At 42.3% G+C, this 27,717-nt stretch overlaps 2 protein-coding genes across 3 annotated transcripts; both read left to right on the forward strand.

Annotated features, from left to right (window-relative positions):
- Positions 1 to 1,636: 1,636 nt before the first annotated feature.
- slc16a3a (solute carrier family 16 member 3a) lies at positions 1,637 to 11,146 on the forward strand. Its single transcript, XM_063903140.1, has 6 exons — positions 1,637 to 1,856; positions 5,417 to 5,678; positions 6,510 to 6,653; positions 6,834 to 7,441; positions 7,543 to 7,723; positions 8,721 to 11,146. The coding sequence occupies exons 2-6, from the start codon at positions 5,456 to 5,458 to the stop codon at positions 9,116 to 9,118; spliced, it is 1,554 nt and encodes a 517-aa protein (XP_063759210.1). The 5' UTR covers positions 1,637 to 1,856; positions 5,417 to 5,455; the 3' UTR covers positions 9,119 to 11,146.
- A 778-nt stretch (positions 11,147 to 11,924) lies between these two features.
- On the forward strand, positions 11,925 to 27,470 carry dus1l (dihydrouridine synthase 1-like (S. cerevisiae)). 2 transcript variants are annotated; one of them, XM_063904950.1, is made up of 14 exons: positions 11,925 to 12,037; positions 13,121 to 13,366; positions 13,480 to 13,588; positions 13,681 to 13,731; positions 21,197 to 21,309; positions 21,429 to 21,511; positions 21,597 to 21,700; positions 22,480 to 22,627; positions 23,506 to 23,602; positions 23,695 to 23,786; positions 24,402 to 24,571; positions 24,654 to 24,691; positions 24,790 to 24,865; positions 25,666 to 27,470. In XM_063904950.1, exons 2-14 carry the CDS (start codon positions 13,130 to 13,132, stop codon positions 25,887 to 25,889), a joined length of 1,542 nt encoding a protein of 513 aa, XP_063761020.1. In that variant the 5' UTR covers positions 11,925 to 12,037; positions 13,121 to 13,129; the 3' UTR covers positions 25,890 to 27,470. The 2 variants fall into 2 exon arrangements, with proteins under 2 accessions (XP_063761020.1, XP_063761021.1); XM_063904951.1 differs by lacking the exon at positions 11,925 to 12,037 and adding an exon at positions 12,083 to 12,102.
- The last annotated feature ends 247 nt before the right edge of the window (positions 27,471 to 27,717 follow it).

The raw sequence follows: 27,717 nt of genomic DNA on the forward strand, positions 1-27,717 counted from the left end.
TGATCTTTTTACTCCTCTACGTTTATTTTAAAGCTTTAGTTACAGCCTACTTTGATCATTTAAATAATAATCTATGAATATAGGTTCAACTACCATCATCGAAAGAAATTAAAATATACCCTTCTTTACCAGGTGCAACTATGAAGTGATGAACACATTATCATTCAATATATATGATTTTTAAATGGGCCATAATGCATTACGAGCATTTTCACTTTGGATAATTTATGTATATTTTGGGGCTTATACATAAAGTATTGCTAGGTTTACTTAAGTAGAAGATCCCAGAACATGAATACTTCTTCCAGTAGCAATAACAGATATCTTCGTTTGTTCTTTACCTAAATGATATATTTTCTAAGGGAGTATCAATTAAACCGGTGTATGCTTATTCATTACAAAAATTGACTTGTTTCCCTACAGGGCCAAGGAACTTATTTGAGTTGTTACTTTGCCACCATGTCAGTAATGGTTAATGTGGGTGTGTGTGTGTGATCTCTGGAAGTGTGTGTGTGTGTGTGTGTGTGTGTGTGTGTGTGTGTGTGTGTGTGTGTGTGTGTGTGTGTGTGTGTGTGTGTGTGTGTGTGTGTGTGAAGTAATGGGTATTAAAATCACCCATGAAGATACTCTTCACTGGTTTTGTTTCTAACGAAGACGAGCTGAATAGGGAGCCCTCATTTTGTTGAACACAACGCTTGTGATTGCTTTTTTATTTATTTAACAAGAGCATAATGCATGGATATTATTTAAACTTTTTGCAATAAATGTAATGGAAATGGAACGCAATGACTCTGGCTTGGATACACATTGTTTTTGTTACTCACTACAATAATCCGTCTTTGCAAATGAACTCTTCATAGGTAATATTTATTTATTATTATTTTTTCTGTTTTTGTCTTTCTCTGTTTTCATCCTTACTAATTTGTCAGTAGAGGTGTAAAGTAACTTAACTTAAGTATTTACAATCTTGAGATACTTGTACTTCACATGAGTATTTCTATTGTTTGCTACTTGTATACTTCAGAGGTAAATCGTGTACTTTTACTCCACTACATTTATGTTATATATATAATACATTTGCAGATTATATTCAGCAGCTACCCTGCAGTATACAAAGCCATTAAAACTAGCTGCACCTTTACCAGCTCTGAGAACACTTTAATGATCAATAATTATAAAACATATCAGAGATATTATTCTGAAATGGACCAATCACACAATGACTACTTTTACTGTCGCTACTTTAAGTACATTTAGATGAGAGTACTTTCTACTTTCACTGGAGGAACATTTAGAATACTTTTACTGTGACAGAGTATTCCTACACTCTGGTATTTCTACTGTTACTCAAGCAAGCACAAGATCTGAGTACTTCTCCCACCTCTGTTTGTCAGTCAATGAGTGCACGCATGGGTCAAATTGTCCGTGAAGGGATGCAATTCTCCCGACCAGTTGGTATTTTTTACAATTCGCAAATGTTGCTTAGTAACTGGCGTACGTCGTGTTTTGAGCGTATTGCATCCTATACCCATCATCTATGTACTCAGTGTGTGAATAAAACATTAGGTCAGAAATAGCTATGCGATCAGGGACACTGACCTGGAAGCACTAGGACCCAGCAGCGCAGCTGCTCCTCTGCTGTGGTGATGGTCTGCGGGCCGACGTGCGGGGAGGAACGCAGCTCCGGTGCTGAGGCAGGAGGCTGGAGGTGGGACAGATACTGAGAGGCTGAGGCAGGAGGCAGGAAACTGGAGACAGGAGGCAACAGGAGAGTCTGAGATAGGAGGCTGGGAGAGGGATAGAGCCTGGGAGACAGGAGGCTGGAGGAGGGACATCTCTATATGCAGCTTAAGCCGGTAAGAGGCTCACATCCCTGCGTGTGTTCTGACATCACCACAGATCACAATGTGTGCACAATGTTCCTGCGTACATATGAGTGCAAGTCAATATGGGGCCGGTCAGTGTGAGTGAAGCATTTGTCACGTCCACAGTAACATGTGACTATTAACAGCTGCATCATTTTGCATGATTTGTCATTTTTTCTGTACCTTTATTGAAAAATGCCAGCTAGCAGTGCATGTCGTGACAGAGTGCTGTGTGCTGAGGCTCTTCCCCTGTTTGGATGAAACTAGTCAGGATTGTATATTTAAGTTTTAAAAACTAAAACCTTTCATTTCTAGACGATGAAATGCTTTTTTTCAGTGACACTCAACATGTACAGGTTAAGACCACCATAAAAAACATATACTTAAAATATACAACACACTTCTGAGAAGGTGAGTTTTGATGTGTGATTTCATCATGAACAGATGGGTGCAGTCTCAGAGGGGTTTTGGGGAGGGATTACAGTGAGTGGGCAGCTGTGGAGAGGGCTCTGTCTGGCCATGTCCGGTCCTCTGTCCTGTGAGGTGGAAACACAATGTTTGCGTCAGAGGAGTGAAGGCTGCGGACCGGATGGTGGTGATGGAGCAGGTCAGTGAGGTAGGAGGGGGCCTGGTTGTGAAGGATTTTGTAAGTGAGGAAAAGGGCTTGAAAATGTGTGCCTAGAGAGACAGTGAGAGAGTGGAGGTTCTGGAAGACAGGGGTGATGTGTTCACGGGAGCCAATGAGCACAGTGATACGTTGGGAAGACTTAGAGGATAAACAGGAGAGGACCAAGCACCACACCCTGGGGGACGCCTTTGGGAAGGGGAGCATGGAAGGAGGTGTATTGTTGATAATCTGTTGTCTGTTTGTGAGATGTGACCTTAGACAGGAGAGGGCAGTACAGCTGATATTGAGGAAGGATTGACTACCAAGACAAAAATAGTGTCGAATGACAAGATTTATTAGTGCAAGTGAATCCTGTAAGTGTGGTCTGGTTGAGAAATGAGATATGAGAAATTGGGCTACGATTCAATGTGAAGGGCATGATGGCACTTGATTTGGTATATTATTCTAGAAAGGACGGGAACTAAAGACTCCTAAAACATGAAATAACAGGATGTCGGCCATGACTCACGAGGAGCTGAATAGACATTGTCCAGGACTACTTGTTAGGAGCTAAAGAGAAGTCAGACGAGACCGCAGAAAAATGAAGAGATGACATGTTATCACAGGAACAGAGGAAACGTCATCCTGGACCCCTTCTTAGGAACTGATGAGACAGAACTAACGAGATGCCTGACATGAGCCGTGGCACAGGAACCAAAGAAATGTTGGACAGGACCCCGACACAGTAACCTACTTCACATTGTACTAGACCAACGTCACAGGAACTATCAACACTTTGTAAGGGACCTTGACTCAGGAACAGACTAGATGTTGGACAGGACCCTCAACACAGGAACTGAATACATGTAGGGTTCGGGAACTTACACAGAAACTGACGAGACTTTGCATTGGACCCTTGACACAGAAACGTACAAGATGTGAGCCAGAACACTGAACACAGCCCACATTGGAACAGTCCCCGATTGGTACACTTAGAAGGGACCAAAACTGAGACAGGGCAATTCAAGAACATGGCTACTGACACAGGACGAGATGTCAGCCAGGACCCACGACCCAGGATCTATCAAGACGTTCACCGGGGTGCCTGACACAGGAACTTGCAGGTCGTAGGCCAAGAACCACAACCCAGGAGATGTCCATTGTGGTTCAGGACTCCAGATATTCTGGGTTGCTTGGCTGCTTGTGTGCCTTTGTTTATCCTGTGAATGAGTAAGAGCAAACTTCATACAGCTTGTAAAGTCACATAACATACAACATTTCAGTACATTAGCCTTGTGGGTCATTCCCAAAACACCCAAAAAGCAAATGGGTCAGACACTGTTGATGGGAGGATATTTGAGGATTTTAAGCCACTAAAAATCAGAGAGTGCCTGAGTTGTTTGCTGATTAGTGAAGCAGCCTCCATCACTCAGATGTTTGGCACATGGTGCAACTTGAAGAGAGATTCTGTAACGTCACATTCCCGTTAGCATGAGGTGGGAAATGATCATGTTACCAAGAGACACTGGATTGTTGGCTGTTTTGGCTTGAGCCCAGCTGGCATTTCCCGCACAACTCAACCCCTTCAGCTCTTTAAGAGGTTGTAAATTAACTGATGGAACCACTGGCTTTTTCCTTACTGATCCAAAGTGACTTTACTGCTTCGATCTGTAGGAGTCTGGAGAGAATTGTCCCATGTTCTGGGAGGAGGTGCTAAATTGTAGCTGTGATGGTAAAAGCCAGGTCTGGCTCCAGAGGCCAGGGAACTATTAATCACACAGTCCTGTCCCATAACTAAGAATAAGAGGGTGCAGTCCCAGAGTCATACTCGGTCACACTTGCTGCTCTGGTTACTGCTGGCCTGGTTATACTGGTCCTGTTGAGCTGAAATGTTAGAAATAGTTAAACTGCAATGAATGGAAATAAATCATATCTATCCATTTCATCCTTAATGGCCTATAGTTAGTTAATAGTGATTCATTAAAAACTATTGAATATTTGATTCAAATGAGGAACTGCTTATTATGAGATTAAAATGATGATTTAAAGCTTCAATGCGAGGTTGTTTAAACTCCCCTTAACTTAACACTGTAATTGTAGCTATTTTTAAACATAGTCTGCTCAATTTTACCCCTTATTTGTGCAAAAAATGAGGATAGGTCTAAAAAAACTCACAAAGTGGCTGAAAATCCTTCCTGCATGATTGCCTGAAGTTTGCAACCCATTTACATTAGCTACTTATAACGCACGTCAAAGAAATCAAATGAGAGTCATGCTACATGTTAAACTAGCGCTGACTAGCTCTACTCTGCAGGACAGGAACACTGCTGTTTCTTTGTGCAGTGCCTTACATGGATGAATGTTGAGGATGCTGACATTTTACATTGGACACTTTAGCTTTTAGCCTCAATATTATAGCATGTACTCATCCTTTGAGCTTTACTACCTTGCGGGCAACAGCTGATCAAATTTCCTCGGACAGAGAACTTGCTTTTGTCTCTTTAATTTGGCTGGTAAATGTGCAATTGTTATCATTGTACACCGTTTACAATGATAACAGTAACAGCACCTGGAACAATTCTTTATATTTTTGTTGTAGTTCCTGTTGGGTGTTGGTCTAATCTCATTTTTGTTGGAAACTCTGTCCCCTGCTCTGCCAACACGAGCTGGTACAGATGGTGTGTCACTGTGAAGACTTGTGAGGGGGGCCTCTCTGAGCAACTGTTAGCATTAACGGCAAAAAGGTGAAGCTAAAGACACCTTAACGATAATCCCATCACAGTGTATCTTTAGTCAAGGCGGTAATGTTAAATGCTTCACGTATCAACTTTGGTTAAATGAGTTCTAACTGCTGATATTATCCCAAAAAAACCAGTGCAGAATGAACTGTACTTCAAGAGAATCCCTCTAATGCGGCCTGTTGTCCTGTCCTTTTTGTTTTTAGATTCTCTGTGTACTTCCATTGCAACAGCCCTAAAGCACTATGGGTGGCGCGGCGGTGGATGAGGGTCCAGGGGGGGTGAAGGCTCCAGATGGCGGGTGGGGCTGGGCAGTGCTGGTCGGCTGCTTTGTCATCACAGGTTTCTCCTACGCGTTCCCTAAAGCCGTCAGTGTGTTCTTCAAAGAGCTCATCAGGGAGTTTGGGGTCGGGTACAGCGACACGGCCTGGATCTCCTCCATCCTGCTGGCCATGCTCTATGGCTCCGGTATGACACAGCACAAAACATACACAGCACCTGCAGTATTATACACAGCACAATACACACACAGCACCTGCAGTATTATACACAGCACAATACACACACAGCACCTGCAGTATTACTAGTTATATACACATACAGCACAAAAAACAAAACATTACACACAGTATAATATACACACACTACAGTACACACAGCACAATGCACAATACAATACAAAGATGGTACACACACAGTATTATATACACACAAGGTGTAACACAATACAATACACATAAAATACAACATACACAGAATACAATATACATACTGTACAATACAATACATAAAGTACAATATACGGACAATACAATATACATAAATACAGTCAAATACATATACAGTATAATGCTGTACACCCAAGGTACTCAAACTACACACATGCATGTATGTATGTATACAAGCACAGCTTTTTTTAATACAAAATATTGTATATACCATACAGACATGAGAGTATACTGTTTTTCATCTAACTCTCGACCAAAATGTTAATACCAGTAAGTGACTTTCAAAATGTGTACTTGAGTAGCATTACGAATCAAAATCAAGTTTATTGCCAGGTATGTTTACACATGCAAGGAATTTGGTGTCTAGTGGTGTGAACATAAACAATCATAAAGATTATGACTAAATACTTAATCATATTACTGTATCATATCAAGTACATTGTGTGATTAGAAATGAATAGTGTAACATGTAATGACAGGTACAACTGGTTTTCTCTCTCTCTTTTTGAGGTATTTATAAGGCCTGAATATTTTCTGCCTGACTCACTCACAGTGTGTTACTCTTCATCAGGTCCTCTGTGCAGTGTGCTGGTGAACCGCTTCGGCTGTCGTCCAGTAATGTTGGTAGGAGGCGTCCTCGCCTCTCTGGGAATGATCCTGGCCTCCTTCTCCACCAGCATTATCCACATCTACCTCACTACTGGTGTCATAACAGGTTTGATGCTCTGCTGAAATTTGTTTGGAAAAAACCTACCATACTCAGTCATTCAAGCTGACATAAGTATTTTAGAATGTGACACATCTATAAGAATACATTCCTGTTTCCTACAAGACAGATGCATGTTTGCCTGAAGAAAGTCAAAGAATATAAGGACCTTTCTTTTCTTTGCTGCAGGTTTGGGGTTAGCCCTGAACTTCCAACCATCGCTCATTATGCTTAACCGCTACTTCAGTGAGAAGCGTCCCTTGGCCAATGGGCTCTCAGCAGCAGGAAGCCCTGTGGCCCTGTGCTGCCTCTCGCCACTGGGCCAGGTCCTCCAGTACCAGTACGGATGGAGGGGGGGCTTCCTCATCTTGGGTGGCATTCTACTCAACTGTTGTGTGTGTGCAGCCCTGATGCGTCCTTTGGTTGCTCCCAAGACACTCAAGTCTAAGGAGCTGGAACAGGACAACGAAGAACAAGCAGAGAAGAAGAAACCCAAAGCCAAACTGCTGGACTTCTCTGTGTTCAAAGACCGCGGCTTTGTCATCTACACAGTGGCGGCGTCCATCATGGTGCTGGGGCTCTTTGTACCGCCAGTGTTTGTCGTGAGCTATGCGAAGGAGTTGGGGAATGAGGACACCAAATCAGCACTCCTGCTCACCATCCTCGGCTTCATTGACATGTTTGCACGGCCCACATGTGGTGTGATAGCCGGAATGAAATGGGTGCGTCCTCGTTGCGTATACCTCTTCAGCTTTGCTATGATCTTCAACGGAGTCACTGACCTCGTCGGATCACAGGTTGGTAATGGTTTACTCCTTATCAACTGGAAAGTGTGGTTTCAAAGCTTAACCTACATTTTGCTCGTCCTTTACAATTTGTGTCACATTTTTTTCACCAGGCCAAGGATTATACATCACTGGTGATATTCTGCATCTTCTTTGGCATCTCCTACGGCATGGTGGGGGCCCTGCAGTTTGAGGTTCTCATGGCAATAGTTGGTACTGAGAAGTTCTCCAGTGCCATTGGCCTGGTTCTGCTTATGGAGGCCATCGCTGTGCTAGTGGGGCCACCTGGTGCAGGTCAGTCAGCACAGAGACTACAATCCAAAAGTGTTTTCTAACCTTCATTAACTTCATTGAAAGTATTTCCCATTGAGATTTCGATAGGGGCCAAGACAGCTTTGTGAAGTTTAGATAAAAGAGCAGGCAACAGACTGAAAAAAACAAACTGCAAATCACTTTTTTATTTTTAAATTAGCATTGTCTGTACCAGGACATGTTTTTATTACCTTCCATGCAAATAGTGTAGTATTATTTAATGTGTCTCTGTAGCTCGCACCATTCTTCATAACCCTAGCGAGTTTTAGTAATGACATACAAAACTTGTCCACATGACCGCGGGTTGCAGCTACTGTCCATAGTCCATAGAATACTAAATCAAGTGGTCAATTTGTGTGACAGGCTTCCGTAGTGGAGCCTTTTTGGGGTTTTATATTGTCTGATACAGCTAATACTGGAGATATTATTAGTTGCTACAACTACGTAAATTAAAGAACACCAACTATTATCAGGCCACAACAAATTTGTGTCATCTAGTGCTGCTAAGAAAAGGATTTAACAGTGAACTCCCAAGGTGTCGCTTCCCAAGAGTCCAATGGGTGCTTGGACTGTCAACCATGCACGGATTGCTCAGAGCTCGCCAAATTAGTTTAAGTACATTTAGGTAAAAGTAAACAGAAACAACACGTAATACTTCATTAGAGAGGGTTGTTGAACAACACCTTAATACATTCAGTTTCATGCAGAATGATTATTTTCAGGCACCATGTCTGCTTCCTAACCTTCTGGAAATTGGTGACAAGCTACAGTATTTGATTGCTTAACATTATCAGACAAAAACAAATTCCATGCACCTAGACACATGTTCCTCTCCCCTGTTATTCAGTACACAGTTAGGGCTGCCATACTAGTACTGTGGACCGTATACGAGCTTCTTAATGTCTAAAATAGAAGTTTCTGTGTATGGTTCAACTATTTGATCCTTTGATCTCGTCTTTGTCTCCTCTTTCTCGGACAGGACGGCTTCTTGATGCCACCCATAACTACATGTGGGTCTTCCTGCTGGCAGGATGCGAGGTGGTCCTGGCAGCTGTCGTTCTGGCTACATGTAACTTCCTGTTTATTAAGAAAGAGCCCTCAGCATCAGCAGACAAGCTTGAAAACATCACAGTGACAGAGGAGTGCAGCAAAGATCCAGATGTCAATGACGAAGAGGAGAAGGGAGCTAGAGAGGAGCAAGAAAAGGAGACAAAGGAGGAGTTGAAGGAGAAGGAGGAAACAGACAAAGAGAAAAGAGAGAAAGTAGAGGCGATCAGGCCAGAAAGTGTAACAGTGGACTCACAGGAAGTGGAAAAGTTCTTAAAAGAGCCTCAAAAAAATGGAGACATGGCCAACAGTCCTGAGACAAGCCTGTGATCGGTCATGCAGGGGGCTCATACCTGTTTTATAACCCCCCCAACAGTGAACTTTGAACACTGTTAGATAGTTGGGCTTTCCTTAGATTCAGTGTTTAATGTCAGAGCCAGTTTTATTGCTACCACTGCCATATAAAATAGTAATAGTTATGTCAGCAATATTTCCTCACTAGATGTCATAAATGTGGTGCAGCAATGACTTGTGGAAACAGTTTTTATCAAAAGTTTTATTTTTTATTAACCAGCAACTAAAGATATTCTGAAATCATAGTGTCAGCAAATGCCATCAGAAGAGATCGATACAGTTGCTTGCTGTGATTTTAGCTGGAAAAATAAATGTATTGTTTATCTCACCAGTTAAATCAACCATCAATGTATCTCACTGAACCTTGATACATTAAAAAGTGGAGCAGTTCGACTCATATTAGATATATAGATTCATGCGTGTTCAGAAGGTGACCGTCAATATGTGAACCTTTGTGAAAGTTTTTGCCAGACTTGATGTCTTTGGACCTATCCTAACCTTAACTAACTCACAAAAAGTAACACAACTCTGGGTCACTCTAGAAACGACCTTTGGTGATATATTGAAGAATAGCAGACTAACTGCTTACATGCTAGCATGAGTCAGCCACAGTAGCTCTCTTGGCTAGTTAGCTAACATGCTAACTGTCAATTAGCAAAGCAAGGCTATGATGTACTCTACCAGGATAGGGTCAGCTATAAATAAAGGTGGATGAGCATTAAGCTTTGATAGCTGTCCATTTGCTTAGCTTAGCAAAAACAATGCAGTATTGGCTGTTTTAGGAAATGACAAAAGTTACAGTTTTGAAGATCTGCAGGAGGTACCAGTGGGCTTGGAGCTGAGAGCCAGATTAAAACAGTGTGTTTGTGAAATATTTGACTGATGGACTAATACACAGTTAGCTTTGGTCTTCTCATGACTGCTTTTAGAAGGAGTGAAAACAACTCGGTCGTGTGAGAAAAAACTTCTTTCCATTGATGCTTAAAATGTGCGCTTTGAAAATCAGTTGCTGTCATCAAAGTACAAATGTCTTCCTGTGCTGTCTGTGCTCAACAGTTAAGGCTGACTCGATGTTAAAGTGGTTTCGGTTGTGTCAGTAATTAATGGTTGCTAATGGTTGCTAAGTGTATGGAGTTTAAGTGTTTAAAGATTGTTGCTGCTCTTGTGGTAGCTTTATGATTCCTCCTCAGGTTGTAAGTATTGTCTTCATCACCATGTCCCATTAGAGATTCACAGTCTTTAATTGAAGTGTTGAAACATGTGTTTAAATTAAGTGTTTTGCCTACACAGCTCTCAAAGAGTGTAGTAAGGAGAGATCACTTTGTCCCATAATGCAATACACTTGTTTTAGTACAGAAAGCCAAACGTGTTCCCTGTTATGAGTGGTGCACTTGGAGTACATCATATAACACAGCAGCTGGTCTCCATGGTGATGGGTGAATAACGAGTGGGACTTGAAGTGTCACTCAGCTCTCATGTCTTCATTTTATCATTCGACAGGGATACTTTACACATTCAATATATATTTATTTTCATATGATATAGGTTATTTTATCTAAGGTAAGACCATGCTCTCTTCTAGCTTTATATTGTTCTGTCTGTTAAATGTGATGCACTGTGATTTCAATGTACAGTTTATGTGTTTATGACACAAAGCTAGAGTCAATGTATTTCAGAATGTGAAAGAAAAGCTCACGACAAGCTGTAGAAGCAGCTGATTTAGCTATGAATAAAAGTCACTTTAAACACAAATTCCTACTGAATGTTCCTGATAGCAGTCCAGCACTACACACCTACTTTCATTTTAGCGTTTTTGTTTCTGTATGATTCTGTAAAAGACAGATTCTGTATCCATAATATAGAAGACTGAAATATTCTGAAAGAAAATCACCCGTTAGCAGAAAGTTGTAAAATATAATTGTCAATCAAGTCAGATTCCTCTGTGTCTTTAATGAGCAATATTTGCAAGCCTGTCAATGCTGCTCTAATAAATGTGTCAAATGACGTGTTTGTATTCAAATTACTACTCACTTACAAACTGAAATAACTGAAACGTTGACTTTAATTAAATGTATTATGTCGACAGGTTCCACATAAATGTATTAGGTTAGTTGAAAGCAATAGGATTACGTTGAAACTATTGTTTTATATTCAAACTTAATAGTTTTGGTTTCAACTAACCGATACAATTATATGTTTACGTAATACATTAATTAAGACAATATTCACATTTACCTGACAGTATGCTAATTACAAGTGGTCAGTAGAACGCTGTAATGAAGTATTTTGAATGCTTCCATTGCTATTATGAAATGAGTCTGAATGATTCTTTTCCACTATGCATCCACAGGGAGAAGGTCAAACTATGGATTGACCTACATCCATGGGATTGATTTATACTTTTAATGGATGGTATTTGTATGAAAGTGGATACAATTGCAGAAATGGTTGCAAAAGGGCAATGGTTTCACAGTTTAAAGAAAACATGAGAGATTAAAAAATAACCAAAAGCACTCCTTCAAATAGGTAAACATAATACAGCATTTTCATCTATTTTGTCAGAAAAAGCCTCAGAATGATAAAAATTTGATCCGACACATATTCCACAATAGACCCCCAACATTGAATGTAGTTCATTCATTCAAATCTATTAAGACAAATTAACAGTAATAATTAATATTGAGAAAATATGATTATTTTTTAAAACAAGTATATAGTAGAAACTCCATACCAGCTGGGGGCGGAAATGCTCCAAATGAAGAATTAAAAAGAAGTAAAAGAAGAAAGCCGTAGGAACGACAGAAAGAGAAGGTTTCTCCTCGGTGGTGTTTCTCTGTTGCACACATTTGGAAAGTGCTGCGCCTGGATTACTCTTCAAATCTATCAGTACAGCAGGTGACACGGCAAACTCTCAGCATATATTACCAGTACAAGTGGTACATGACATATCGGTAGTACAGGTACACACGGGTATTACTGGTACATACAGGTAGTACTGTGGTGGGGAGGTGCACGCGCTGCCAGAGAGACACATGCTGCTGGAACAGATAGCTCAGATAGCTAACTGCAACACAGACCATACACAGCTATTTATAATAATAATAACAACAACAACAACAATAATGGTGATAATAGCTATTACGTGTTACACAGAAACACTCAAAAGTAACAGAAATAAGTACTGTGTGTTATTCGTTCGTGCTAACGTTGGGTGTGCATTGCAAATAAAGCTAGGCTAGCTAGTTGGGCTATTCAATATAATAATACAGTTTCGAACACACAAGTGTTTAACAAAGAGAAGCTCACATTATGCCAATAAAAGCTATTCTCAGTGATGAAATGTTACATTTACTTAAGTACTGCACTTAGGTACAATTTTGAGGTACTTGTACTTTAGTACTTTCAGTTGCTGCTACTTTATATTCTACTTCAATACATTTATCAGACACCTATAATTAATAGTTACTTTTCAGATTAAGATTATTAGTTTATACAAAAAAATAACTAAATTATTAAATAAACTTTGATTAAATGATTAGGTTAAGATATCCAGCAGCAGTACATAAAGTAATACAAATGAGCTCCACCTAACCAGCTGTAATGAACACATTAATGCATCAATAATGCATTTAATATATATTTATAAAACTACAAATATGACACTTTTACTTTTGTTATTTTAATTATATTTTGATGCCAATACTTGTGTTGTTTTACTTAAGTAAAATTTCAATGCAGGACTTTTACTTGCAATTGAGTATTGCTACTTTTGCTCAAGTAAAAAATCTGAGTACTTCTTCCACCCCTTGCTGTAATTCAGAACTCTACACCATTCATTATTAGTTGTTCAAGCTTTGACAGCTGCCTGGGATGTGTTACACAATGTTATTATTCACATTTTATGTCATGGAGGATGTCCTGGTCTGTTAGCTTTCCTGCTGACTCTTTCTGACTTTCTTTTCTTCCCGTCTGTTGAAGTCTGCTGTGATGGCCAAGCTGCAGGGCTTTGAGTTCTGGAGGAAGAACCTGAAGGAAGCCCGCTATGTGGTGGCCCCCATGGTGGACCAGAGCGAGCTGGCGTGGCGGCTGCTGAGTCGCAGGCACGGCGCTCATCTCTGCTACACCCCCATGCTGCACGCTCAGGTGTTTGTTAGGGACGCCAACTACAGGAGAGAAAACCTCTACAACGAAGTGTGTGAGGAGGACAGACCGCTCATCACACAGGTGATTCATGGAACATTACCATCATCTTTATTATACCTTCAAAGTCACGTTATGTTAGTTCCCATCAACACATTTTCTCTGACATGCGTGATCATTGCTTGCCCCTGTGGCAGTTTTGTGCCAATGATCCAGAGGTGTTTGTTCAGGCGGCTCTGCTGGCCCAGGACTACTGCGACGCCATCGACCTGAACATCGGTTGCCCGCAGATGATCGCAAAGAGAGGTATGGTCAGTTGCTACAGAAAAGCTCTTAGTAGATGATCAGAAAAACCCCCCTGGCCAAAAAATGAACCTCTCTCGATGCTTGTTTCTCAGGGCAGTATGGAGCTTTCCTACAAGACAAGTGGGAGCTGCTAGAGAAGATGGGTAAGTCTGCTTTAAACGTATTGTCGGGATGACTTCAGTTTAATTAGTGCAATACAGAGTGTTGCAGGAATGAGTCCTAAAACCTGGAAATTAGTTAGCATTATAGCACTTCCCCTGTCTTGAATTCCATAGTTTTTTTTAACATGTTTTTGGTTAGATTCTCAGTAATGAGGTCTGAGGTTAACACAAGCTTAAGAGAATTTCACATTTTGTTCTATGACAAACTAAGTCAGTAAATACTTCACTGGTGAAAGCCTGAAGCTTCATCATAAAAACAGCGGCTGCTAACAAGGGGCCTAATGAGACTTCTAAATGTCATCATGCCGAACATTAGCCGCCTTTAGACCAGATGTGGAGATAATTTCTTCGGACTGTTCTCCCAGCCTAGAGCACATCATGATCGGATGCCGGCCTTTTTATCTGCCCGAGGGAGTTCACATCGGTTGTTTTAACAGCAGTGTATGTTCCGCCGCACGCTGACAACACCACAGCGCTGGAGGAGCTGTATGGGATTATCGACAAGACAGAGACTACACGGCCAGAGGCCGCATTTATTGTGGCCGGGGATTTTAACAGAGCCAACATGAAGAAAGTCCTGCCGAAATACTATCAGCACGTCAGCTGCCCTACGCGCGCTGGAAATACACTGGACCATGTTTACACTCCTTTCCGGCATGGATATAGAGCCCTCCCCCGCCCTCCCTTTGGAGAGTCAGACCACATATCTCTTCTTCTGCTCCCCGTTTACCGGCAGAGACTGAAGAGGGACCGACCTGTGACGAGGACAGTGCAGCGTTGGTCCAAGCAGTCTGATTCTGCTCTCCGCCACTGCTTTGGCATCACAGAGTGGTGTGTGTTTGAGGAGGACGACATAAACACACACACTGACGCGGTCATTTGCTACATCGGCAAATGCATCAATGACGTCGTTCCGCGGATTACTGTACGGACATTCCCAAATGAAAAGCCCTGGATAAACGGCGAGGTCCGAGCTAAACTTAAAGCACGGGCCATTGCGCACAGCGGCGGTGATTTGGATGAGTACAGGAATTCCAGGTATGCACTCCGGAGAGCTATTAGCAGTGCGAAAAGACAATACAGGGACAAGGTGGAGTCGAACTACAAGGGCTCCAACGCCAGAAACATGTGGTCTGGACTAAAAACAATAACAGACTACAAAAGGACAACGAGTGGTGCTGAGGAAGTGTCTGCATCTCTCCCAGATGAACTGAACACATTTAATGCACGCTTTGAGAGCCCCCGGCTGTGGAGGCACAGAAGGCCCAGGATCCCTGCTCACTGGTTTTAACCTGTGCAGATGTGTGTAGATCTCTGAAAAGGATCAACACACACAGGGCTCCTGGACCTGATGGCATCCCTGGCCGTGCTCTCAAGGTGTGTGCAGTTCAGCTGGCAGATGTGTTCACAGACATTTTCAATAGGTCACTGCTCCAGTCTGTGGTCCCCACATGTTTTAAAGAGTCCATCATTGTCCCTGTCCCCAAAAAGACAAAACCCATCTGCCTCAATGACTACCGCCCAGTTGCACTCACCTCCTTCATCATGAAGTGCTTTGAGCGGTTAGTGAAAACTTTTATCACCTCCTCCCTCCCTGACTCACTGGACCCCCTGCAGTTTGCCTACAGGGCAAACAGGTCCACGGATGATGCCATCTCCCTCACCCTCCACACTGCCCTCTCCCACCTGGACCAGAGGAACACTTACAGTGGGGCAAAAAAGTATTTAGTCAGCCACCAATTGTGCAAGTTCTCCCATTTAAAAAGATGAGAGAGGCCTGTAATTTTTATCATAGGTATACCTCAACTATGAGAGACAGAATGGGGGAAACAATCCAGGAAATCACATTGTAGGATTTTTAAAGAATTAATTGGTAAATTCCTCGGTAAAATAAGTATTTGGTCACCTACAAACAAGCAAGATTTCTGGCTCTCACAGACCTGTAACTTCTTCTTTAAGAGGCTCCTCTGTCCTCCACTCGTTACCTGTATTAATGGCACCTTTTTGAACTCGTTATCAGTATAAAAGACACCTGTCCACAACCTCAAACAGTCATACTCCAAACTCCACTATGGCCAAGACCAAAGAGCTGTCAAAGGAGACCAGAGACAAAATTGTAGACCTGCACCAGGCTGGGAAAACTGAATCTGCAATAGGTAAGCAGCTTGGTGTGAAGAAATCAACTGTGGGAGCAATTATTAGAAAAATGGAAGACATACAAGACCACTGCTAATCTCCCTCGATCTGGGGCTCCACGCAAGATCTCACCCCGTGGGGTCAAAATGATCACAAGAACGGTGAGCAAAAATGCCAGAACCACACGGGGGGACCTAATGAATGACCTGCAGAGAGCTGGGACCAAAGTAACAGAGGCTACCATCAGTAACACACTACGCCGCCAGGGACTTAAATCCTGCAGTTCCAGACGTGTCCCCCTGCTTAAGCCAGTACATGTCCAGGCCCGTCTGAAGTTTGCTAGAGGGCATTTGGATGATCCAGAAGAGGATTGGGAGAATGTCATATGGTCAGATGAAACCAAAATAGAACTTTTTGGTAAAAACTCAACTCATCGTGTTTGGAGGAGAAAGAATGCAGAGTTGCATCCAAAGAACACCATACCTACTGTGAAGCATGGGGGTGGAAACATCATGCTTTGGGGCTGTTTTTCTGCAAAGGGACCAGGACGACTGATCCGTGTAAAGGAAAGAATGAATGGGGCCATGTATCGTGAGATTTTGAGTGAAAACCTCCTTCCATCAGCAAGGGCACTGAAGATGAAGCGTGGCTGGGTCTTTCAGCATGACAATGATCCCAAACACACCGCCAGGGCAACGAAGGAGTGGCTTCGTAAGAAGCATTTCAAGGTCCTGGAGTGGCCTAGCCAGTCTCCAGATCTCAACCCCATAGAAAATCTTTGGAGGGAGTTGAAAGTCCGTGTTGCCCAGCGACAGCCCCAAAACATCACTGCTTTAGAGCAGTGGTTCTTAAACTTTTTGTCTGACGACCCCCACAAAAAAACTGGAGAGGTTTGGTGACCCCACTTTCCCAAAAGTGTGTAAGTGTGACGTCACGTTTCCGTAGCAACCGATTTTTTGTTCCAATCCAAACAAATTAACAATGTATGACGATTATTTTATGGAAAAGGAACGATTTTGTGTGAATTAATTTACGAGTTTGCGTCTCCAATGATTTGAGTGATAGTCATACATTTTGAAAGAAACAGCAATGCCCATCTGCAGTTTGGTTGTTTGGGGGGCGGGCTGTAAATCGCGTTGCCAGGACAACGTTATGCATTGCAAACCCATGTAACGACTGTCAATCAAGCAAAAACAAATAGGCAATGTGTAAGAAAAGGCCTGGGCGGCAACAATTTATTAACGCAAACAAGAACTGGAACAACAAGCAATACACACAAGTTGTCACAAATCAACGGAGCCTGACACAGTTGGCAACAGAGGGTGAGATGGAGGCAAGCCTGACTTCTTTTGCGGACAACTCCATTTAGTAGCAAAAAAGGATGCTGCTTGGGACTAAGGAGGCAAGGGAGAGCTGCTCACAGCAACACGAGATCTCCTCCATGCTGTTGGACGACATCAGCAGTGTTCATTTATGTAGGAACATCAGTGAGGAACTGACATTTCGCACAGAAGGTTGATCCAAGACGGCTCGCAGGCTTTCTCATGGCAGGCTCGGAAGTCAACTGGTGGATTCCTGCAACTTCAGCAGAATGCACCTCTAGAGTTCTGAGCAAACACGCCTGAAGTCTACGGGGTGTGAAGCTCAATCCAAGCTGCCATCCTGGAGCCTACACGGCGGTTGTAGGAAGAGGCGGTAGGTAATGGACCCATACCCAGCAATAACATTGTTATATTCTCCTTAATACTAGTTTTTGAAATTTCTTCGACTAGATTCTCTATTGACCCTGTTATTGACTTTTGAGGAGATTGGTATTCATTGTCATTCCAAAATAGTCGTGCAGCTGGAAAACCAATTTTCAAATCCCTTACCTTTAGCACGGGCTGTCATGAACCATCATTTTTTTTTTTGGAATAGTTCCTTTGTTGGGGGTTCAGGATTTCTTTTGCTGGTGCCTTGTAGTGACTAAGTTTAGTTATTTAATTTCTGCAAATATCAATAAAGCAATGGATAAACCATTGGCATGGTTTCTCAGAGGGAATTGCACGTCTGACTTCAGGTGCGCCACAATCGTTCGCACACATCTGGAGTTTTATCAAAGTTTTGCCGTCAATGACATTCCTCTGTGCAAATTAGAAGGGAATTCTGTGTGCAGATCCCTTTTTGGAGGGGAAGGCGAAGACGGGCGTGAATTTGAAAGGGCGCGATTTCATGCAAATTATCAACTTTCTGCAATTGCATGTTTGAAGAACATTGTTAGGTTAGGGTTAAGTGTCTTCCAGTGCCAGGGCCCATCCTATGGTAAGCAGGGGGAATGACATGGGTGCTAACGCTAAGGACGCTTGCTTTCACCCTTTTTATTCCCCATCTATAGCCCGCTTACGTCTTGTGGCAGCATGGGTAAAATTTCATTTTATCCATCATCCAGGACGTTCTCATCCAACATTAGGACAGTTCAGAAGTCTTTCCAGTAGTACATCTAGTTGTCAATCGAGTGATCACACATGCAGGCTATGCAGTTTCCCTCATGACTGTTGGAGAAAACATTAATGGGTACATTAGTCAAGTCAGTAGACTCGTCTAACTGCAAAGAAAAACCGGCTGTTTTTCACTCTCTCGATGAGCTGGCATTTCATATCATTAGCGATGTCGTTAATGCGTTTGGACATGGTATCATTGGAGAGGGGAATCTGTTTAAGCACACTGTGCGATCTTTTCACATGCATTGCTGTGGTCATCGCAATTGCTGCAGGAAGGATGAGGCTTTCAGCAATTGTGTGTGGCTTTTGTGCTTTGGCTACAAGGTGGGCCACTTTGTATGACGCTGCCAAGGCTTTGGTGGGCACAGTAGCTTGGCTATGCACAACGGTCTTTTGCCCATGCAGCGCAGCTTCTTTTCGTAAAAAAAATGTCATGGGTTTCTGAGCATCATCTGGATGTCGGCTTTCGAGATGTCGTCTCATTTTTGTGGGCTTTAAACTTTCATGTGCCAGAACATCGCCGCAAATAACACACTGTGGGTGGTCGAGCTCATGTTTTACCTGGCACGTGAATCCATATTTAAGAAATTCTTTCAGGTATCGGCGACGCCTCGTTGGTGGGTCTTTTTTATTCTCACCACCGGCCAAACTTGTCCCATCTGAGGATCGCGGAGGAGTAGGTGCACAACTGGAGGTAGATGGCACTTCTGAGCTCAAATCATTGTTTTTTAGCAGCCACCTGTCCATTTTTGATGAAAGTTATAACTAGGCTAGTGGCTAAAAAAGTGGCTAGTATCACAAACGTGGCTAGTAACGTGGCGAGTTAACTATGACGTATTGTAAAAAAACCGGGAAGAAATTGAGTTTGAACAGTGGGCGCAGATTGTTACATTGTTTCTATCATAGGACCAATAAACGATTCGAAACGCCATTTAAAGCTGGGCAACTTTTTTTTTTCTCTCTCTCTCTCCCTCTTAACAGCGTGTAGGAATGAGAAAAAGGCAGATTTTCATTGTATTGACATTTTATTTTTCGTTGTTTCACCAGGTGTTATAACAGCTAATTTCCGACTGAAGTAACAAATAATTTTGCGACCCCACGGAAGTTTTTGCCGACCCCGTTTGGGGTCGCGACCCCTAGTTTAAGAATCACTGCTTTAGAGGAGATCTGCATGGAGGAATGGGCCAAAATACCAGCAACAGTGTGTGAAAACCTTGTGAAGACTTACAGAAAACGTTTGACCTCTGTCATTGCCAACAAAGGGTATATAACAAAGTATTGAGATGAACTTTTGTTATTGACCAAATACTTATTTTCCACAATCATTGGAAAATAAATTCATTAAAAATCCTACAATGTGATTTCCTGGATTTTTTTTTCTCATTCTGTCTCTCATAGTTGAGGTATACCTATGATAAAAATTACAGGCCTCTCTCATCTTTTTAAATGGGAGAACTTGCACAATTGGTGGCTGACTAAATACTTTTTTGCCCCACTGTATGTGAGAATGCTGTTCATTGACTACAGTTCAGCATTCAACACCATTGTGCCCTCCAAGCGCATCATTAAGCTCAGGGACCTCGGGCTCAACAGCGCCCTCTGTGACTGGATCCTGAGCTTCCTGACGGGCAGATCCCAGGCAGTGCGGATGGGGAACATCACATCCTCCACCTTGACTCTCAACACCCGAGCCCCTCAGGGTTGTGTGCTCAGCCCTCTCCTCTACTCCCTGTTCACACACGACTGCGTGGCCACACACAGCTCCAACACCATCATCAAGTTTGCTGACGACACCACCGTCATCGGCCTGATCACAGTTGGCGACGAGACGGCGTACAGAGAGGAGGTCAGAGCCCTGACATCTTGGTGCCAGGACAACAACCTCCATCTCAACGTCAGCAAAACAAAGGAGCTGATTGTGGACTACAGGAAGAGGCAGAGAGAGGCACACACACCCATCACCATCGACGGGACTCCTGTGGAGAGAGTCAGCAGCTTCAGGTTCCTCGGGGTAAACATCAGTGAGGACCTGACATGGACACATCAGACCAGGGTCATATCCAAGACGGCTCGACAGCGGCTCTTCTTCCTCCGCAGGCTGCGGAAGTTCAACATGGACTCCAGGATACTCTGCAACTTCTACAGGTGCACCATCGAGAGTATCCTGACTGCATCACGGCCGTAAGACTCTACAGAGGGTGGTGAAAACTGCTCAGCACATCACCAGGACGGAGCTGCCATCCATGGAGGACCTCTACACCCAGCGGTGTAGGAAGAAGGCCGGTAGGATATTAAAGGACCCCCATCACCCCAGCATATGTATTCCACATATGTATATATTTCACATCCTTAAATCTTTATTGTTGTTATTGTAAATATTCTTCTCTCTTTTTGCACTATTGTATTCATCTTATTTGCACCATGTATGTTGAGTTGTTGGAGGAGCATGGGATATAAGATTTTCATTGCCAACATATACGTTGTATCTGCTGTGCATATGACCAATAAAACCCTTTGAACCTTTAGCTTAGCTGTGTTGACATTAAGTCATGTTACCATCATGTATTTTGTTTTTGGCATTATGTTCTCATTTTGATTCTGGGGATTTCATTTTAGCCTGGTGAAAAAAACATGTAAGTATCACTAAAGTGTTTATCTTATTTTCTGCAATATTTCAAAATCCAATGGAAAAATCCCATTGCTTTTTCTCGAGGAAAGTCTTGTCACGCTGACTTCAGTTCGCCCTACAAAAAATCTGTAATCACTGCACCACTCTGTGAAGTTATTATTCAAATGTTTTACCGTCACTGAACATTCCTCTTGTGTTTCAGTCAGGTTAGCCAATGAGAAGCTCTCGGTGCCCATCACCTGCAAGATCCGTGTTTTCGAGGAGATGGAGAAGACGGTCCGCTACGCCCAGATGCTGGAGAGAGCTGGCTGTCAGGTGGGACCATGTTCATGCCAAACAGATTTATCAACTGGCTTCTGTACAATCTGCAATGTTTTCCAGATAGCATTAGATGTTGTTAGGTTAGGGTTAATGTTTGTCAAATATCTTCCCAGCTGCTGACAGTTCACGGCAGAACCAAAGAGCAGAAAGGAGCCATGACGGGGATCGCTAACTGGGAGCACATCAGGGCAGTACGGTAAGCTAATTCACCTCCTTTTAAATCCTCAACTAATCATTATCATTCCTAATACTAAACCACGTCTGGTGTGTTTGTGCTGCAGCAAGGCGGTAAATATTCCAGTGTTTGCAAATGGCAACATTCATCACCTGAGTGACGTGGAGCGCTGCATTCAGGAGACGGGAGTGCAGGGAGTCATGAGTGCAGGTATTGTTTCACATTAGATGTCAACAAGTGATCTTCTATTTCATGCTCAGGCTATGCATTGTTGCCAATCCCTCCCTGTCTCTTGAGTAGGACTGAAGAGGAAAAACTGAAGGGAATTCATTTCTTTAAACTTTGTTCTTATTGATCTTTTAGCCAGACTGTGGATGCTTTTAAATAATGTCTAAAAAACCCATTTTTTTAACAGAGCCTTCTACTAGAACTTAAAAACACCCACTTGTTGCCATGTTGGCCTAAACATTAATGTTTTATACTGATAGTTCACTTTATTTTATTTTTTGTTTCTACAATTTTACTATGTAGTTCTAAAAGTGCGCTTATAGATCAAATGTATTATTATTATTATTATTATTAATAATAATGCCTAATCAGCACGCGCCTACATCCTTCTTTAGAATATGTATTTAAAGAAAAAAAAGTAACTATGAAAAAAAGGGACAGGATATTGAGAAAAACCAGGGTATGTATTAATGAAGTTGCAAACAGGTAACAGCTTTTCTGTGCCAATAACTTCTTGAAAGCAGGATAAAAAGACTGTTTAAAGACAGAGTTATCTGTCTCACACATGGAAGTTGATTTCAATCCAAATTAGAATTTAAAAGTAGGGCTATATCATCATATCATAACGAGGGAATTTCTTCAAAATGATGAATGACATTTCAGACAGAAGGACGGATGGCAACGGTCTGGTTGGCATGGCATTGAGCTGTGAGGGATATTATTATGGATGTAAAACTCATATCTGTTGATATTCTTTTCAGAGGGGAACCTCCACAACCCGGCGCTGTTTGAAGGCCGCAGCCCTCCGGTGTGGGAGATGGCTGAGGAGTATCTGGAGGTGGTGGAGCTGCACCCCCCCTGCACTCTGTCCTACGTACGAGCCCACCTCTTCAAGCTCTGGCACCACACGTATGTCTGGTGCATGATCACACACACATGTTTGTCTATGGAGATGTCGTCCCTGTTTTGTACCTGTGTGGCACATGGAAGCTATCTGAAATCCTCTTCTTTATATTTTTTCTATATTCCACTTCTATCCCTCCTGGCAGAGGGATCTCTCCTCTATTGCACTTCCCAAGTTTTATAATCAGAATCAGAAGTCCTTTATTGTTCCCACAGCGCAGACATTTAAATAGTTACGGTAAAGTTACAGTTTAAATAAAAAGGATCCAATTTTTAAAAAAAGTACGGCAAGTTAGAAAGGTTTTCCTTTTCTAGTCCTGCAGCCTTACACTATCCCTGTTTCCCCCTGGTAAAAAAACCATATGCCAAACTGGTGGGCTTATCCCACCACCACCTGTTTCCAATATATACAATTACACAATCATCACTCAGCGCCCAAAGTTGCCTTAAAAATAAAAGCATAAAACAATTGTCAATTAACTTAAACTATACTAAAATAGTCAAAAAAGCCAATTTACAATAAACAGCAAGAAAATAAATGTTCAACTATTAAATAATATACCCAATATTTGTAGCTCCAATAACTACTTTGGTTGAAAAAGGAGTGTGAGATATTGGAGAGGGTCAGCGCTGCAGGAACAGATAGTGTTCACAGCATGATAGAAAGTCAACAATGTCTCACTCAAATGTGTGTGTGTGTGTGTGTGTGTGTGTGTGTGTGTGTGTGTGTGTGTGTGTGTGTGTGTGTGTGTGTGTGTGTGTGTGTGTGTGTGTGTGTGTGTGTGTGTGTGTGTGTGTGTGTGTGTGTGTGTGTGTGTGTGTGTGTGTGTGTGTGTGTGTGTGTGTGTGTGTGTGTGTGTGTGTGTGTGTGTGTGTGTGTGTAGGCTTCAGATCCACCAGGACCTCCGAGAGGACTTGGCCAAAGTGAAGACCCTGGAGGCTTTGGCCGATGTCAGCAAACAGCTGAAGCTGCGCTGCCAGGTAACAGCACGCAGCATTGTGTAAAAGGTTGTGTTTGCAAAACTATTTCTGTGAGGATACCCGAGGGTTATTAACCGTGTGTGCGCATGCAGGAGGAGATAGCCAATGGAAAAGGAGGGGAGGAGGAGAAGAAGAGCAGTCTGCCCTTCCCCCACTGGATCTGCCAGCCATACATCAGACCAGTGTGAGTTTTTTCACTGAAACTTTTGGACATTGAGCTGCGGATTTATTGATACATTTCTTCGGTATTGTCTACAGTGTGAATCTGGAAATGTATCTCAAAGTTCTATGTTATAAATGTATAGTACGGTCCCCAGCACATAGAAAATGCCGGATGCTAACTTGCTATGTTGGGCAATTTGATGACCATAAGTTGCATTAACAAGCATATGCAGAAATAACTTTTTTAAATGGCTTTTGGAAAGTTGTTGAGGATGTTTTCTGCCATTTTTAGAATCGGAAATGTCCATTTTCCCCAATAAACGTTAGAATCGACCCAAAATTCATCAAAATCAGCCCACAGGAAATACAACTACAGACCATATTTGATCCTTAAAATGTCAGAAATTGATTCAACATCCTCCATTTTTAGCTATTGTCTGCATATGCTAATTGTGCAACTTATGCTAATTGTGCAACTTATGCTAATTGTGCTAGTTAGCATCCGGCAGTTTCTATGTGCTGGGGACCGTACTATACATTTCTAACATAAACTTTGGGGTACTCAACATTTCCGAGTTCACAATAAGACTCTATGAGCTGAGACTAGCAACCACTAACCTTACTACAACCCTTTCAGACCCAAGGAGCCGGAACCTTACGGGAACAAGCGGGGTCCAGAGGTGATGAAGGTGATGTGTCAGAAGAGAGCGCTGGAGGACTCGGAAGGAGCAGCTGACCAGATCTCCAAAAACAAGCTGAAGAAGAAATCCCGAAACCCAAACAAGAACTTCTGTCCTGAACAGAAACGTGAGCCGACTCTAACGTCAAACTGAAGACAAAGTTAGAAACCACAGAACATCCAATGAAATGTCCTTCTGTTCTCTTACAGCCAAGTACGTCAAGTGTGAGCAGTGTGGGAACCCTAAGGTCAGTGTGTGTGTGTGATGTCTATAAGGACACCAAGCTGTCCTGTAGAGCTGTGCATCAGAAGACATTTGCATCCTGACGCTCAGTGTTCTCTGCAGGGGAATAAATGTGTGTTCAACCTGTGTCGAGCCTGCTGCAAGAAGAAGGCCTACAAGGAGGTGGCAGACTGTCCAAGTGAGTGTGTGCACTGATCAGAGTGGATAGCTTGATCCACTCTGATCAGTATTCAAAATGTATCTGATGATGGGTTTATCATTATCATTCTAACCGAGAACTGCACATACTGTGTGTGGAGATCAAAAAAGGCAGATAAAGCTGCTTCTCAAAGGCTACAATTTATATTACTTGCGGCAAAAAAAATATTTGTCGACAAATTTTTCATTAGTCGACAAACAAAAAAGCTCCATCTGCACGCTGCAAGTGCTATGGCGCGTCAGCCGGAAACCTCCTTCATTCAGAGCTGTGCCTGGTCCCGATGTTTTTTTCGGGGAGGATATCCAAAGTGTGCGATCCTTCTGAGCATGTAAGGGACGAGCACCAAAAGGTGACATGCAAACTCCGCTGGAAAAAAGGTGCCTCCGTATCCACGCCGTCATATCAAAACACGGAGCTTTATTATCCCCAACAACGTGTGTTCCTTTGTAAGACTCGGAGGAAAACAGCTGCAGTGAGTCAGGCAGTAGCCTATAGCTCTGTATCTACATATATAAACCTATAATATGTAATCAATATCATATTATATACGTGAGACGATTATTCGACTAATCACCTGAATTGTCGACTAGAAAAATCTTTCGTCGAGGGCAGCCCTAGTAAATTCTGCAAGGGTATTCACAAACGTTGCCCTAAAACATTAGTGTGCGTGCATGTGTTTTCATGGGTTTATATGTTTATGCATTTGTATGTAGAAAATGATAAATGTGTTTACACATAAATGCCTGTGTATATAATATTGTGAAACATTTGTTTCAAAGGCCACGGGCTGAGGTTCAAGACCAAGGCCGAGAAACAGAAAGCTGAGGAGAACGGGGAGGAGAGGATAGAGGAGACGAGGAAAGAGGAGACCAGGGAGAACACAAACCAGGATACGAGGGAGGAGACAAAGGAAGAAAGGGTGAATGGCAGTGCCACAGAAAGAGAGATCAGCTGCAGCTCCTCTCCTCAGCCTCCCACACAGCTTCAGGTTCAGCCACTATGAACAAGACTCTACATCTCTACATGCACACTGCGCTGTCCCCTGTCGGACCCGCCTGCTGAGACTAAGACAGATAAGGTCGTTTCTCTGATCAGACAAGCCATTTGGTCAGATATTTTGATGTGGAAGAGGTTGACCAACATTTGGTCTCATCAGAGTCCAGGTGTTCTCCTGAGTAAGCCTCTCATGTGAGCTGTGCTGGGGGGTGGTTGGTGTGTGCATGTAGAGACGACCTCAACAGGAAGAGACTGATCCGCCTCCAAAAGATTTATGCGATGGGGTTTTCTTTCTTTTCTTCTTTTTTTTTTGTTGCTGTGACATTTTTAAGTGAAATATTTTAAGAGCAGACTTTCTGAGTTGTTTAAGCCAAAGTTAAGGGTCTCTTATTTCTTCATTGGATTCATTGATGAACATAAAGGATTTCCTGTTGTGCATTGACTTATGTTTGAAACTTTGGATGAGATGCTCCTCTAACATGTCACTGTTTAGCAGAGTAGTCTGTTTGCTAGCTCATAGAGTCCTCTTGTGAACCCAAAAATGTTGAGTACTCCAAAGTTCTATGTTAGAAATGTACAGTACGGTCCCCAGCACATAGAAACTGCCGGATGCTAACTTGCATATGTTGGGCAATTTGAACAATCAGCATAAGTTGCATTAATTAGCATTATAGCCTCTAATCAATAGTTTGAATGGCGATTGGAAAACTAAGGAGTGGTTTTTGCGGGTTATTGAGCATTTAGAAAACATTTCTCACATTTTCAGGTTGAACAATTGCAGTTTTTCCACCATATTTATACTCTCCTGGACGGATTTTGAGTAAAGTTGCAACCATTTGATATAGACAGCACACAATTCAAACAATTACCTCTACTGTGGGAAATTATTTTCAAATAGATAAGCAATCTCTCCAATCCAAATGATCCAGAGTCCATTCAAAATTCATCCAAATCAAACCACAGGGAGTACAAATATGGCCACTTTCTGTTTAAAACTGCCATTTTTGTCCTGAAAATTTCAGAAATTGATTCATCCTCAATTACCTCCAAAACTATCCAAATTGGCCAATTTGACTATTGTTTACATAGGCTATAATGCTAATTAACACTAATTAATTAGCATTGCCCGACATATGCAAGTTAGCATCCAGCAGTCTCTATGTGCTGGGGACCCGTACTATACATTTCTAACATAAAACTCTGGGATACTCAACATTTCCAGGTTAACACTGCTGGCAAGTAGCCTATAGCCGAAACAGCTAGGCTAGCTTATTCCAGGGACCACAGTCCTGATGCTAAACCAGGTCAGCATCCTCCCTACTGAAGGCACAGACAGGTCATGCTATCTGACTTAAAGCCCCTGAAAACTAATTCATCAGAACTGTGAGATGTCTGACATAAAGGTCAAAGATTGTTAGGTATTATTTATTACTGAGTGAACACTCCTCACTGCCTCGTCAGGACTGTGTGATTTGATGTTGATGCTGATTGGTGCTCAGAACAGAAGACAGGAAGTGTTTCAAGGGCTTTTAAGGTAAGAGATCAAATAAGTGTGTCCTTTTATCAATAAACCATTTTAAAGCCGTAATCATCCTTTGCTTTTTAAATTTGCACCACCTTTTTGTTGTTTCTGCAGCTTTTCATCTGAAAAATCTATAATATATCAACAGCAGTATGCTAAAACACCGGGATGTGCTGCTGCATCTGCTTTAGCGCTGTACGGTTATACATTATTTCAAATTTGATGGAAATTCTAATATTTGTTAAATGCTAAAAGTGTGAAGCAGAGATATTACAGCCTCTTGTGGAATCAGCTGTGCCAATAAGAATACAAT

This window comes from Eleginops maclovinus, chromosome 16, assembly GCF_036324505.1.
Source record: "Eleginops maclovinus isolate JMC-PN-2008 ecotype Puerto Natales chromosome 16, JC_Emac_rtc_rv5, whole genome shotgun sequence".
In the NCBI taxonomy this organism is placed as follows: domain Eukaryota; kingdom Metazoa; phylum Chordata; class Actinopteri; order Perciformes; family Eleginopidae; genus Eleginops; species Eleginops maclovinus.